The sequence below is a fragment of the Cupressus sempervirens genome, chromosome 3 (genome assembly GCF_028749045.1).
Source record: "Cupressus sempervirens isolate cs-2001-9-10 chromosome 3, ASM2874904v1, whole genome shotgun sequence".
NCBI classification, from domain to species: Eukaryota; Viridiplantae; Streptophyta; class Pinopsida; order Cupressales; family Cupressaceae; genus Cupressus; species Cupressus sempervirens.
Window position 1 is genome coordinate 384,240,997 of NC_143120.1, and position 16,421 is coordinate 384,257,417.

Here is a 16,421-nt window from a genome sequence, read left to right on the forward strand (position 1 = left end):
TATCACGCTGTAATGATTAATCCACTTCTAGGGAAGCTCTTTGGTAGCATGGTTGAACATAAAATCAACAAATGGGCTGAATAAAAGGTGAAAGGGCTAAAAGATACACTGGTTTCAGACCAAAGTAGTCCACTATTGATCATGGGGTTACTCTTAGATTCTTGGTTGAAAAAGTATGAAATACAGACGATGCTGAGGCTTTTTGCTACTTTGTGGATTTCAAAAAGGCCTTCGACACGGTGTCACGTGACAAACTCTGGCTCATAATGGAGGAATTGAAAATTCCTATTGAACTTAGAGTTGCAACACATAGAATTTATGAGCAGGTCATGGCTAAAAATAGAACTATGGATGGGATGTCAGAATGCTTTGGCAACGATATAGGTGTCAAACAAGGATGCCCCCTCTCCCCAACCTATTTTGGGTTATACATTGACAAGCTAGAAGAATGTTTAGACAAGAACAATGGAGATGGGGTTCAACTAGCTAATGACGTGATAAAGTTACTCCTATATGCCTATGACATCATTTTAATTACTAAAATTGATGAGGGTTTGAAGGAACACTTGAATGCACTTAATACTTTTTGTCAGTTGGTTGGGATGCAAGTGGACACAAGCAAAACCAAAGTGATGATTTTTTCTTTGAAAAGAAATAAGAAGCAACAAAACAATTTCCTTTTTGACGACAACCCATTGGGACTGGGGAGGAGTACAAGTATCTTGGAATCGGCTTCCATAACAAACTCAACTAGGAAACTTGTAGAGCAAAAAGAATTCAGCGAGGATTGCAAGCATTATATTCTTTACAAAACAGATGTAGGAATGCAGAATTATGGGACTAGAAAACCAAAAAGATACCCTTTGGTTTGTTGGTTTTGGGGCGACAATTTGTTAGATAAAAAATGGAGACAAATAGAGAGAATCAAAAAACATTTAATCATTTGTAATCCCAAGATTAAAACCACCGTTCCTTACGAGATCTTATTGGTGGAAATAGACACTTTTCCATTAGAGGATGCCCATTAGAGGCTATTGCCATGGTTCAATTATTATGTTATTTAAGGAAAACTCAAAGAATGAAAAATCAACGATGGCCTAAATTGATTATAGAAGAAAGACTTGATAGAAGAAAAAACACATGGATGAAACAAAATGGTAAATGGAAAAGTGGAATATTAGTAGGCAAGAATGTCAAGATAACAAATAGGAAATAAAAAAGTATGTGAATGAAAAGTTCAGGAGTCTAATATGGTCAAAACAAAAAGGACACAAAAAAGATTATTATATCAAAGAATTTAATCCAAATAGGGAGCACGTGGAGAAAACACAAACATGAGCAAATATCAATTGTAAAGCAAAATTGCTCATAGCTCAACTTAGAATGGGTTCCCATCACTTGAGATGTGAAACGGGTAGGTGGACACTACCAAAGGAAGAATGAGAGGAAAGAATATGTCTATTTTGCAAGTGGTAGAGACAGAACGACATTTTATCATGGAATGCCCAACGTTCATTGACATCCGCTCCACCTACAACTATATTGTAACAATCAACAAATTAGATTCTATTTTTTGACAAAACACCGTTAGATAGAACAACAAATTTAACAATCAACATTCAGAAAAATAGACCTAAAAAAGCAGTTTCAAAAGACTTAGGGTCCTCCCGCCTTCTCACATGATGTGCTTTTCTAGGTTGTCCCTTAAGCTGCTCTTGCCTTGTGGACGTTATTACAATCTGTCATTCATTTATTCAGTCTTCTTCAATTATTAAAAACATCTACTCAGGGATCGGTTTCTCTTTTGCCTATTCCCGCCGGTCCTCTTCGAAAAACCCAAAACAGGAACGCGCTCAAATGGAGGTGCATCACTGGAAGCAAATCGCCATTTAATTTCTCTTCCCACAGTCTGTTTGCAATCGTCGAGGACAGCGCGGGATTTGAAGCCATTGAGTTGCAAATTCCTTTCTCCACACGGTACAGTACTTTGCTGCATTGCGAGAATGAAAGGGGAAGGCAGTGACCTAGTTGAGCGCATGGCCGCAGGGAAGTACATTGACGGCGTCCGGTGGCTCCCTTCCGTTGCCGCCATGGAGCGCAATGTGGTGGTAGCGTCCTTCTCCTCGGGTGACTGCTTCTCATCTTACAGTATTGAGTTGCATTCGCTAAACCCCACGGTTCCGTCCCTCAACTTGGTAGCCTCTTGTCCTGTCCCCGCCAGGACATCCACCCTCAAGGTGTCGCCTTCCATTATTGCAGCTTCTTCTAGCTCTGGAAGTCTCTTGTTTCTGACGCCAGATCCCCTGGGCGTCGTTTCCAGTTCGCAGGTGGGCAGTGGCATCAGCGCCATGGACTTGGAGGCCTCCACCTCGATTTGCCAGTGTGTTGCCGTGGGAGAAGACGGCAGAGTTAGTGTGGTGAGCTTGGCAGAGGGGCAGACAGAGGCGCATTGCAGGCAGGTTTTTGATAATCGGGGTTTGATGTCGTTTACGGCCGCCCACTGGGCTTCTCCCACCGAGTTCGTTACGGCGGGTTTGGGCTTTGGATTGCTTCTTCACTGGTGGGATCTCAGAACGCCCTCTGCTACTGCACCTGCGGTCTCACTTAACTGGTATGCTTTGCTCTCATCTCCTTGATTGCCTTTGAGTTATTCTTGAAAATCGGAAGGTAAATTTAAGAATAGGACTATTGTTTACCGCTTCGATGAGTGGATGAAGTGTAAAATTGCCATTTACTGTTTAACTGTTTTATGCTTAATTAGTATGTTCTTGCTTCTTTCTGTTATTATTTGTCAACTTGTTTTCTCACAACATTTTATGATCAGGGTAGATGATTTGAATCTTCTTTGTTCAATTTCTACCGCACAAACTAGTTCCGATTTTAATGTAGGATATGTGACATAATTGACTAAATACTGGTACGAGAACTTTAATATATACTGATTTTTGCATACATGTTTTTGAGACGTTATTCTCTTTTACGGAGCAATATCCGCAGTGTTTACCCTTAAGCTTTGTGCTTACGTTTTTCTATACTGCCACAATCCCATACATGTTACCACGAAATCCTTTCTTAATAAATCATTATTTTCTAAAGGTTGCCTTTCTGCTTCACCGAAACCGGAATGCTGAAAAATGCGCATAAATGTCATCCTTTTCTTCTACATTTTCTGTGGGATGGCGTCATCATAATTTGAACCTAGGGTTTCTTTCCCAGTTATAAATATTATTGTTGTATAAATATTGATAGTTTCTCTATTTTTATATTGGAGCGAGCGAGGTAGTCAATCTTACCAGAATCAGGGACAAGAATGGCAACATTTTGGGAGAACATGGTTGCGCAGATTTCTACCAAAAATATTGATATCCGCATTCATATTCCAAGAACATACCTCACATAAGCATTTTCTCTCATCACGAATAATTAGTCATTCACGAAATAGAGGGCTACAGGGTTGACATGTCTTCCTTGTAAATGTTATGGATGATATATGTTTTCTATCATCCATATCTGTCCTAGAAACAGCCTATTATAGGCTCAAAATTTGCTCTAATTCGATTCTAAATGACTGATTTATGGCCTGCACAAATGCCACTATTTTGAGCCTCTTGGAGAACCACAGGCCTCATTTATTCTTTCCAACTGAGAATTTATTAATGTCACTGAAGAGGTTTTAAATGTACAGCAAGATTAATGATTAATGATACCAGTAAGGCAAAAATTACAGGGTTTAAAATTGAAACAGATGTAAGAGGCTTCTTTTACTGATTTTCATATAAGTTTTTATTGTTGGTGGTTTTATTCTTTGTACTTGCCTATTAAAAGTTCAATGTGTTGCTAAAGGGGATCAAGGAATAGTTTAAAGATGATATTGTCCCTTCTAAAAAAAGAATAGACTATTAACTTTCTTTGATAAGAGTCAGTCATTCCCTTCTTTTGAGTAATTCTCATTGAGTTTGAGGGTCTTCTATAGGTGCATTGCAAATAATTCACAGTGAACAGTTGTCTCTTGCCTAACTTGTATCTATTCTCCTGCCCCAGGGATATCATCTTTTTAGTCCCTGCCTTCTAATGGTGGGGACTAATGTTTTCGAGCTTCTTTTTTCATATTAATCCATGCCTTGAGAATAGTGCAACTTTGTAAAACGTCCCATTTATACTTATGGCTTATACAGTAATTTTCATTAAATGAATTTTCTAAATTTTAATATTTATTATTTGATTGGCTCTCTTGTTTTTTCTGGGTAGTCTTTTTCATTTTCAGTGTGAAAAAATTGCCCAAAAAATAGGGATGTTGGGAGATGTAGAAGTGTGCAGATACACATGTGGTGTATTAACAGGATATAGATTTGATATGACAAATGGAATCAAACATGCCTCCCTGCACCATTGTCTTATCACTTGTAAAAACAGAGAGATAGCCTTGTTGAGTTTATTGCAGAGTGAGTGGAGAATGGAAATGAGGCAGATCATAAGGGGCCTTTTTTGCTTGTTCTATAAAAAATTTGGCTGGAATGGCAAGACCAGTGCAATCATCTAAGATGCATGGATGCCTTTTCTTTTGCTGGTTCTCTCCATGTTGATGGAGAGGAATTGTTTGCCATCTGTGTGGCCCTGACGCAGGGTCTGGATGAGAGCACAACAACCCTATCAACACCATCATCTCCATTTCCTTACCATTAAACTTTCCATCCAGTTTCTCATCCGCAGCACAAAAATTCTTTCTGTGTCCATATGAATCCCAAACCCATTCTACCAGCCTGCAATTATGTTCACGCAGAGAGTGATCAATGGGCCACCTTCCACAGGCAATTTCTAGAGTCACCACCTCAAAGCTGAATACATTTGTCTCTGGACTGGCCTTCCCTGTCATTGCACACGTGGGTGCTAAATACCCAAATGTTCCTGCCACCACAGTTTATGAGAAGCTTCATGATGCTGCACCACCAGCCTTGCCAATCCAAAATCCCTCTGCTTGGCATTAAAAATGGCTTATAACATTAGATTACTTTCCTTGACATCATGGGGCACAACTGAGGCTGATTCACAAGGCAACATATACCTCCGGTCCCAATCTAGAGCATCCTTCTTCTCTCCAGCAGCAACTTGTAGACCAGCAGCAACTTGCATTTTATATGGCACCATCCTAAAAGCTGCACACGGTTACAGTTTCTCATCATGCTGATAATAGTAATGCTGTAACCTCAGAAACATACTTCTTTCTTCCTTGACTTGACCCTTGTGTTATTTTCTTTAGAGCCACTTCTTCCTTTGTGCCAGGCAAGACACCCCTATAAATGCCCCTGAAGCCTCTTTGCATCATCACTGAAATTTGTAGTTGCACTGTTGAGCTCTGTGTAGGAGAATTTCTAGGGACCTTGAGAAAGGATCTGTGGTTCAAATTGATCTTCAGAGGAGTCATCTGATAGGCCAGATTCCTTCTAGATTATGTTATATTAAGAGCCTCCAAAGCTTCTCATTGGATAGAAATGCATTTCATGGCATTTTTTTGGTACAGCTTATGAATTGCAGTAGGCTAGAGATTCTATCTCATCCTAACGATCAATTGAATGGCATGTTGTTGGATTTAAGTCCTTTAAAATCCTCGAAGAAGCTGGACTTGCCCTCAAATGATTTTTTCAGTGATTTTCCATTCTCTGTGGGTCATTTGATGAACCTGGTATATTAGGATGTCGGTGCCAATCCTTTCAATCCAAGGAAAATACCTAAGGAGGTTACGGTGCTAAAGAATATCAAATGGCTCTACCTGCCCACATGGGATTCCATTGGCAAAATCCCACTTTGGTTTGGGAATTCGACAGAACTGGGGAATTCGGAGCTCTCAGATAACCACTAGGCAAGAAGCATTCACAAGGAGTTGAGCCACCTAAAGAAGCTGCACCAGTTGGAGCTCTACAGAAATAATTCTCAGATCGTAATAGTAAGTCTATTTGGAATTCTGATCAGTTTTTTTTTTCGTTTTGGTCTATTGCTCTTTGTTTTAACGTCAATTCTATTTGTCTGTAACAAAAGTAAGTCTAGTTGGAAAATCTATCAGGGGCTTTTTCTTCCTTGGCCGATTGTTTAAAATTCTATTTACCCATACCTGAAATAAGTCTTTGGGGCTTGCCTTTCTTCTAATAAGATTTAAGTTTTCTAGAGAAAAATAAGCTTCATTTCTTAACAATTTGTCACTGATATCTTTTTAAAAAAAAACCAGTGTCACTGATATCTTTTATTCTATTTTGGCCCTTTACATTTTTTTCATCATCTTCTTGGTAGATGTCCATCTCATTACCCTTCATGCCTGAATTGATTGGTCCAAGGTTGGTGTATTATGTCAGATCCCTCCTTTGAAGTATTCTCAAAATGAGAATCATATTATTTCACAAAATATTCTAAAGGACTTAGTTCCTTAACCTTGTCTCTTTGGTAGCTAGGATTAATTTCTATTTTTCATCAAGTGGAGTGGTCTTTGTGAAACTTTTAAATTTTGATTTTGACTGTCTTTTTTAATTTAGAGTCATGGAAATTGTCGAGTACCTTGGCATTGGTGGCATTATAGCTGATAAGCTAGCACTCCAACTCACTAATGAATAACGAAGTAATTAAAATGCCTAGAGGTAGTTTTTCTAATGCCTTTTATTTAAGAGTGGTCTAATGCTTGTCTGTAATTAGATCCAATCTGGAGCTGCTTAAGATCATCATATCATATTATAAAACTTATAAAACCCATGAAACTTTGATAATGAAATCTTGAGCTTTTGGTGTGACTAAGTGACTGATTAGAGTTTGGGCTCATGTACAGCCACACAATACTGCAGAATTTTTTTTCCCTCATGTTTGGTACAATCAAGTAAGGTTATATTAATAATGTATATAAAATATTTAAGTGCTCATAATAACTATAGAAATGATAATATGATTAGATTAATATTATTATTTTTAATCTGTAATATCACAAATTAAAAAAAAAACTAAATAAATGATTTGTAATATTTTAAATATTCAATTATTCATCTATAATAAATGTTTGATTTCTAAAATTAATTATTACTAAATACAACAATAAATGTATTAAATAAATAAAAATAGTAAAGATTGTAGTTGGTACATCTGAAGAAAAACTAAAACTACAAATTAATACTACAACTAACTTAATATAAAATTAAAAAGCTAATCTGTCTAAATATGGAATAAATCTGAAATATATATCCTTCAATTTTTTTTAAAGATAAAGAAAGAGTGGAGGAGGAGCTGGCTAATCTCAATGGAAAGGTGATCGTGTTAGAGATGTTCTAAGATGACTTGTCTTAGAGAAAATGAATTGATGACGAAGGATGCGAAATTCTTGGCTCAAGAGGAGGAATTTTGGAAGGCCAAAGCAAGAGAAAGTTGGTTAAATGTTGGGGACCTCAATGTGATTTTTTTCATGATTTACTCAAGGTCAGAAGGATGGGTAATATAATTAATAAGATTGTCACCCTCAATGGAAGACTTATGCAAGCAAGGAATGATATTAAGGATGAAGTCAACCTTTTTAAAGATCTTTTGGCGCTTGATGGTGGTAAGGCTATATTAGAATGTCATGATATTCTAAGAGGTATTGAATTGATGGTAATAGAAATCGATAACTCAATGTTATTTGCACCTATCATGGAGGAGGAGTCTAAGGTTGTTTCTTTCCAATTGTATCTAAACAAGACTCTTGGGATGGATGGGTTCCCTACACTTTTATACTATAGGTGCTTGCACATTGTCAACAAATAGGCTTGGGTATAGAGGAGATTAGGAAAAATAATAAGTTTGTCAAAGACATAAACAGTATTGTCATCACATTGATTCCAATGAAGGTAGTGTTTCTCACTTTTAGATCATAGACTGATCTCACTATGTAACACCACCCTTAAGATAGTTATGAAAGCATTGGCTAACAAGTTGAAAAAAATCCTTGGCAATATCAAATTAGAAAACCCAATTGGCTTCGCTGCTTGTAGAGAGAATGTGGATAGCATTATCTTGGTTAATGGCAATCCATTCGATAATGGAGTCTAAACATTGCATCAAATTGGATTTGAGTAAAGCCTATGATAGAGTTGGGTAGAGTTTTTTGATGCACGTGTTGAAAAAGTTAGGTTTTTGCAATGAGTGGTCAAGCCATATTTTTACATGTATCTCTTTGGTGAGGTTATTTATTGTGGTGAATGGGTCTTTGGGAGGTTTCTTCGAGATCACTCGAGGCTTATGTTAAGGGATCCTCTATCCCCTTTCCTTTTTGTATTGGTAGTTGAGGAATTAAGAAAATTGATTAGACACAAACAAAGGAATGGTTGATGGAAAGGGAATATGGTTACTATGGGCATCAATCTAGTTGCCCATGCCCAATTTGTTGACCATACAATGGTGTTTGGGGACGCCAACATTTGCAAGGTAGACATAATTAAGGAGGCTCTTGTAGCTCTACAAAGGTGCTTAGGGCAAGTTATGGATAGAGAAAATGAAAGATATATGTATTTTAATACTGAAAAGAGATGGTTGACATGGATTGTTGGGGTTTTAGGTTGCACCATTTAATATATCCCATCTAAGCATGGTGGCTACAATCTTAGTGAGAGAGTTCACCCAAAATTATGGGAAGATGTAATCAAGCAAGATAGAGGGAAAGATAAGGCACAAAAGGGCTAATGCTTAACGTTGGTTGGTCAAATGGCAATGCTTAAAGATGTTCTAGGGATTGTTCCTATATTTGTAATGTCTTGCTTGTGTCAAGGCCATCCACTATCCCCTTCCTTTTAGTATTGATGTATGAGGCATTAAGCAGTTTGATTAGACACAAAGGAATGCTTGATGTAAAGGGATGATGGTCACCAGAGGCATTAATATGGTTACCAACGCCTAGTTTGTTGACCATACAATGGTGTTTGGGAAAGCCAACATCCCTGAGGTAGAAGAAATTCAAGGGGCTCTTGGAGCTCTACAAAGGTGCTTAGGGTAAATTTTCAATAGAGAAAATCAAAGATATATTTCTATACTAAAATGAGATGACCAATATGGATTGTTGGGGTTTTAGGCTACATCATTGAATGTATTCCATCTAAGCATGAGGGCTCCAATTCTTAGTAAGAATGTTTCACACAATTGTGGGAAGATGTAATTAATACTAAAAAGAGATGACCAACATGGATTATTGGGGTTTTAGGCTACACCATTGAATGTATTCCATCTAAGCATGAGGGCTCCAATTCTTAGCAAGAATTTTCACACAAACTTGTGAGAAGATATAATTAAGCAAGATAGAGGGATAGTTGAGGCATGGATGGTCCGCTATAAGCTAAGGTTTTTGTTGCACCAAAAGATTGACTTGTTAATGCCTGATGCAACCAATAGACTTGTAGAATCCATTGAAGGTAGTTAAGCCATGTAGCGAATCTTGAAGGGGAACATTGGTAGTTAGTCCAATAATCCCCTCTCTCACAACGTTATTTGAGGAGATTCGAATTTGTGACTAGGCTCTGATACCACTTGGCACAAGCTAGGGTTGTCGTTGCACCAAAAGATAAGACTTCTTAATGCCCGATATGACCACTAGACTTATAGAATCCATAAGAAGCAGTTAAGCCATGTTGCAAATCTTGAAGGGGAATGTTGGTGGTCAGTCCAACAAGGGCAAATGGTTAACATTCGCTAGTTAGGTGACCATGCTCAAAGATGTTGTAGAGGTTCCTTCTTATATTTGTAATATCTTGCTTGTCTTTATCTAGGAAGGCGATAGCACTATTAGAAGGTTTTTAGGTGAAATTTGTATGGGAACTAACCAATTCAAAGAAATGGATCTTTCTTGTTTTGTGGGACAAGGTTATTTGTCACATGGATGAAAGAGGTGTTGTGATGAATAAGCGACAACTCCACAACAAGGCTCTTGGAGCCAAGTTGGTATGAAAGATGTTCAAATGTGGTTTAGAAAAGTTGTTGTGCAGGGTCATGCCAAGCAAGTACTTGGATAATGAGGATCCTAGTACAATACTTATGTTGGTCTACAATAGTGAGGGCTCGACCATATGGCATTTTATGTCGGAGTGCAGACTTGTTATTGTGGAGCGGTTGATTTGGTACATCAATAATGGGAAGAAGGCTGACTTTTGGACAAACTCCTCTAACAAAAGTAGCAAATTATACACACAAGTCCAATGTATGACGAGTTTTTGATAGCTGCAAGAGCTATCATTCTTACTTGCAATGGTTGTGCCCATCAACATTGTTATCTATTCTATGTTGATGTGACTCTTGCTTGTAAGTTCGTGGTTGCAAAACTACTTTATTGGTAAGTTTTATCAATCTTTGTTATCTGCAAAGATTATTGTGGACAACTCTTATCATTTTATGTTTTCTTCATTGATGTGGCTAAACAGTTTGATCATTCTCTGCATTTTTCATTCTACAGTAATTGCTTATGCCTTTGTGTGTATGTGTTTGGGGTGGTTGTATCATTGTCACCAACTCATATGCCTCTGTGTTCATCTACTCTTTGTGGTGGTCATTGTATTTGAGGCTTTGAATGTTTTGAAGGAGAAACAACACTCTTTCATAACCGTCACCATCCATGATGAAGCGCAAGCGTTGTCGAGTAATAACATCACTTGGAATTACCATGATTGCTGGAAATGCTCTAGTTGAGTGTGTCTTAAACTATTTTTATTATTAAATGATGTCAAAGGACCATTTAGGAAGTAACATATAAGGAAGGCCATAAAATATAATTTTAATAAAAATCACAGCTTTCTAATGCACTTGCATGTTCTCAAAGACAATTAAAATTTTGGTTTCATAGCATGGATAATTGAGGACAATTAAGGGATGTGACATTCTTGTCTGGTTAAAGATGGTTATGATAAAACTTATAATGGCGCATGGTGTGTTGAGTCTTTGCAGGACTGTGTTTATCTATGAGCACGGGAGATGTTTGGTAAAAAACAATGGCAATGCTACAAATCTTGAAGTGATAAATGGGAAGAGCAGGCAACCAAGGCATGAAAAACTAAGAAATGGAAATGTAAAGCTAATTGTGACAGCTGTTTAAAACAGAGAGAACCAAGTGTTTTGTCCAAGGTTGCATGGGGATGGGGGAGCTTGGGTACTTAGGGTACTGGTATAGGTACGGGTACACCTTTATTTCAAAGTAGTTGATGGGGGTACTTGGACAGGTCAAACACTTTTTTATTTTAATATAATTTAATATTTTATAGAAAAACTGAAAGTATGAGTTGTGGCAGTGGTTTTTCAAAACAAGAAAGTGATAAAGTTTGCAAATGTAATGTATTGTTTTCAGTTTCAGATTTGCAATATGTTTGTAATAATAATGTATGATAAATGTTTAGATGCATGACAGAGAAGGCAGACTTTAAACATGAACAAGAAGATCATAAATTATATAACAATGACATATTGCAAATGATAAACTTCTGACTTGAATAGTGCTGAAGTTAATCAGTATTGTATCAAAGTTTTAAACTGAGTACGTATTGAATTAAGCTTGATAGACAAGCTGATACAAAAAATTGAAACAAAAATTAGAAATCTTAATCAAGGTTCTTAGTTATGATGCTCTCCACTGAGTACCTGGTACTTGGGGTACGTGTACCAGATGCTTGGGTACGTGTCCCAGGGGTGTGGATACATGTACCCATGCAACCTAAGTTTTGACCAACTGGAGACTGTAGGAGTTTAATAGCTGGTAGATGTGTCCACATTATCCATCAATGTAAATGTAAATGAAAGTTTGGTTGATGAGTATGGAAAGGTTACCTCTAGTTAATTAATTGTGCACAAAATATATTTTGGTTGGCCTATGTGGGAGTTTTCAAATGCAACGTAAAACTTGGAAAGGGCCCTAGCAAAAAAATTCAAAAAATTTAGGAGAGTTGCAATATAGAGCTAGCCAAAATTTTGACACAACTATCCAGATGCTGATGTAATTGCCAATAGGGCTATAATAATAGAATTTCCCTAGCTAGATTATTTTATAGACATTGTTTTCATGTTTGAGATTCATTTGATAGATTACAGAAAAGCTACAATATAATTGGGCAAGGTATGCTGTCACATTTCACATTGAATTGGTGAGGTGTAAACAGAATAACAATCGTAGATTTCATTGCTCCTTGTGTACACAGTTCACTATGGACCTAGTTGCTAGTCTAGTGATGTGATCCTGTGCTGCACAGTTCTGAAGGAAGCAAGGATTACCCAATGGAACACGAAATTGAAAAATTGGCATTTGTTTAAAGTTCTTTTCTTAGCGGGGAGAAAGGGTGGAGAGGGATGGTATAGATGGTTTAGTGATTCCTAACTAATTAAATTAAGCTGCCCCAAGACTTGATTGTTTATTTGGTAATGAAAAGGCATTATGAAAGGCTGTTATCTTTGATGGTTACCTCTGACTCATTTATGTTCACTTCTTTGGTTTTGGACTATCATCATCAAGATATTAATTTTGCATTTAAAGCAGATGCATATTGCGGCTGCTGTTGTATCTGTATATATACTTTCCATTTAAGCTCTAAAGAACAGTTCAGATCCAATGCATGTTTGCAGTAGTTTAAGAAAGTAGTCTGTGATTGATGTGTGGTGATTAATGATCTAATACAAACTCATAATAAATAATTTAAAGGAAGAATTTGAGGCACTGTATTATGTATAATGTGCTGTTGTTTCAGTGGATGCTAATAGTCCTTGTTTTCATAGAATAGGGCTGGCAACAAAACTGCTAGAGTGGTACACTCAATTGACGTCCATCCATCAAGAAAGCATCTTTGTGTGGTAATGTTCTCATACAATCATTCATCTACTCACAAGCTTTTTATCTTTTTTGAGGAATCGCCTAAAATTTGTATGGTACACTTTTTGGTTAGATCTCTGTCTTCTGCTGATGCTAATCTTTTCTAGTCCTCAACTAACTTGAAGGTAGGTGGCTCCTCTGGTTCAGTATTTGCATGGGACCTTCGCTGGCAACAAGAACCTATCCCACTTATTGACACAGGATCTTCTAGTAGAAATAGATCAGAATTACTTTCTGAAAGTGAGGTTTGGGAGGTAAAATTTGATCATTATACACAATCTACTAGCTTGGGTGCAGCTTCTAGTAAGATTCCACCTGTGATGATGTGCTCAGAAGATGGGATTTTAGCTGTTTTTGAATCGGGTATGTTGTTTTCATTGTAGCCCATTTTTCTTACTGGCCTTGATTTTATGAAGTTGTAGAGTACAAAATTCTTCTTCTTGAGAGCTATATGTACACACGTTTTTGTAGAATTTGAGATATGTAGCTTTTTCTTGAATGCCACAAGGTTAATTTTAGAATCTTCTATTCAGTTCTTGTTAAAGCAGGTTAATTTTAGGGTTTTCCAAAATACCTGTAATTCTGACTTGAAGATATTTAAAAAATATAAAGAATCACAGAATCACTTGTTTGTTGTAAATGAAAGGTAGATTATTCTACCATGAAAAATAGGACACGGATAGAGAAGAATGCATAGGCAGCAAGGATAGCTAGAATCTAATTAGATTACCTCTTCATGGTCACCAGCATTCTTCCTGGACGAAACTAGAGTTTTCTACTGTCATGCTTATGTTCACCAGCAGTTTACACTTGACATGATTGCTATCTTAGTTTTCCCAGCATTCTTATAATTGTGACATATAAATGTGCATGAACAGTGTAACTTCAGTACGGAAATGAGAAAAAATAACTGATGCTTGAAAGCTCGAGCTTCTACATGGGACTTATTTGTCATGCTGTAAGTTGCTTACGAAACATTGCCTTGAGTTGTATATATTCATCTCAAGGAGATCAGCAGTTCACACTTAATTCCATTCCTTCTAACAGATCTATGAATATCTGTATTTCATTTATTTTAATGTTTCAGGCAATTCATACCTAGGAGAAAATGAAGCAAACCCTCAAATTCTTAATGGCTTTTGTGCTTGAATGAATTCTTATTACTATATCTTATCTGTATCAAAATGCAAGACAATCATTGTGGGTTGAGTTTAATATTCAAATTTTGCTCTGCGGGTCTACAATCCCATTTCACCCTGCCAGAGTAAATGTTACACATATTGGTCAAGATTGTGAGCATTTGAATGCTGCTGCTATAGGATATTCGAAAGTGAAATCCATCTCAACATAATTGCATATTTAGTTGATATGAGTATTGACTTGCATATTTAGTTAATATGAGCTTCAACTTCCAACGTAATAATATCCCAATAGAAAGAAATATTATTTTCGTTTCATTTCTGCATGTTGCTCATTTAGAAAGCTGAGCAGCCTCAATTTGCTCTTTTTATGTGTACTTCAGCTGTTTTTGTGCAACAAGTATGAATCACTACTGTGAAAACATGAGAACTAGAGCTACTATTGATTATAATTAGATGGTCAAGATATTGTATGTGAATAGGCGAGGCACCACTTGAAGTCCTTGATGGAAAGAAATAGTATTATGTTCGTTCCTGCATGTTGCTCATTTAGAAAGCGAAGCAGCCTTAATTTACTCATTTGATGTATATTTCACTTTTTTTTATGCAACATACTATGCTGCAGTCACTGCTACGCAAATATGACTATTAGAGATACTATTGATTGATAACTAAATGGTCAATATTGAATGTGAATAGGTGAGGCGCCACTTGAAGTCCTTGCAGAACCATGTGCAATTAATACTTTTGATATCGATCCAGAAAATTCCAGTGTAGGCCTGTTAATGCTAGTATATTATGGCATAACATCTAGCTTGTCGGAAAAATGCAATATGTCAAAAAATAGAATAAATACAAATAAGCGTATTTGGCTATAGTGATCAAATGGTTGAGAATTAGTTGGCTGCTATCTGTGGTTTAAGATGTTTGATTAGCATTTTGATTTCATGCACGTCTTGACAAATTTGACCTTTGTGTACGTGCAGGATGTTATTTGTGGTTTGGAATGGGAAACAATTTTATTTCTGAAGAGGCCATAACTTTCTAATCTATCATATCAATGTTTGATAGCTATTCTTGTATCATGAATTGATGAGAGTGAAATTAGCGATTTTATACTCACTGATTGTTCTGAAGAGGATAATACCCTTTCAAGATTGCTTATGTAAGGGATTTCTAAGTCACTATGAGAAATTAGTTTTTGATGCCAATAGCAAGCAATTAACAATGGTTTTATCGTAGATGGATGTTTTGAAATATATGATATGTATTCTGTAAACAAATAAATAGTATAGAATGTATTTTTTAATTTATATTTTTTAAAACAAATAAATTTATACAGAATAAATTTATAAATGTATATTCATTTTTTTTTGATTTTTTCTCCCATTTTGCTTGTTTATTACTCCATATGATTGTTGCTTCTATAGATGTTACCATTTTCATCAATCACAGAAATTGGGAACTTATCCATGTAGCTTAGTGACAACATCACTAGGTTGGAACCTCACAAATTGAAGTTATGGTAGGTATATTCTCGCATTTAGATTTTCTGTTTTTTCTCGAAAGCTTTTCCTATCAAGGAGATAACAAAGAGGAAGACATTGAATTAAACAACACGGTGAAACTTTGAAATTCATTCTCTTAGCATTTTGATTTGTATTGTTTGGGACAATGTAGGTTCTACCTATAAAGTTTTGGGTACTTCTTTTGATTGATAATAGTAGTTTTTGTATTAATTCAATTTTTGGTAGTACAAAGCTATTTAGATGCCATTGTTTGGCAAAAGTGACACATGAACTCTCCAAACAAACATAATAAAACAAGCCACTATATGGTAGATATTCTAGGAGAACACCTAATAGTCCCTACCACCCACATACAAAACACCAAAAGAATTGCTGAGTCCCAAGAAACATGAAACATGAATGCTGTTGGAGAAACTAGACCATACTATAGAAAATAAGGCATGTTGATGACATAAAAGATACCACCATGATCAATTGAACCAACACACAATGTCCTCCTTGGAAAAAGTTAAGGGAGGGTAGGTCACCACGAACATCACTAGCCATTGTACCACTCAACATGTAACTTCTCTGACCCACACCATGAGCACCTCACATAGGACTAGACTTGTGTTGTAGAACACCTTCACCAATAACTCTTCTGAGCGTCGCCTTTGAATGGAGTTGTCTAAAAGGAACAAGGTGATTGCGTCCTCCCCTAGGGGTGTAGTAGGGTAACCTTCCTTCGCTCGAAAGCCACGACAAACCTTTTGCTTCTAATCTTTGGAGGAATGATTGCAAATCTTGCCACCCTTTTTGGACATTCACCATGTGAACTTCCATTGGACTCTAGGACAATTAAATCACCAATGATTGTAGTTCACCATTGGCCTTGCCAAAGAATCTCCATGGGCTAGGATACATGTGTAGCGCAAGTAC

General features: G+C 36.7%; 1 protein-coding gene across 1 annotated transcript; it reads left to right on the plus strand.

Annotated features, from left to right (window-relative positions):
* The first annotated feature begins 1,731 nt into the window (after positions 1-1,731).
* LOC149566618 (Transducin/WD40 repeat-like superfamily protein) lies at positions 1,732-15,215 on the plus strand. The gene is made up of 5 exons (XM_089819914.1): positions 1,732-2,611; positions 12,747-12,816; positions 12,961-13,198; positions 14,674-14,747; positions 14,961-15,215. Exons 1-5 carry the CDS (start codon positions 2,004-2,006, stop codon positions 15,012-15,014), a joined length of 1,044 nt encoding a protein of 347 aa, XP_089676040.1. The 5' UTR covers positions 1,732-2,003; the 3' UTR covers positions 15,015-15,215.
* The last annotated feature ends 1,206 nt before the right edge of the window (positions 15,216-16,421 follow it).

Bases quoted from the DNA above. Each gene is read 5' to 3' on its own strand.
- LOC149566618 (XM_089819914.1), top strand. From the start codon at position 2,004: ATGAAAGGGGAAGGCAGTGACCTAGTTGAGCGCATGGCCGCAGGGAAG. The intron at 2,612-12,746 runs GTATGCTTTGCT...TTCATAGAATAG, and splicing joins CCTGCGGTCTCACTTAACTG to GGCTGGCAACAAAACTGCTA. The intron at 12,817-12,960 runs GTAATGTTCTCA...ACTAACTTGAAG, and splicing joins CAAGAAAGCATCTTTGTGTG to GTAGGTGGCTCCTCTGGTTC.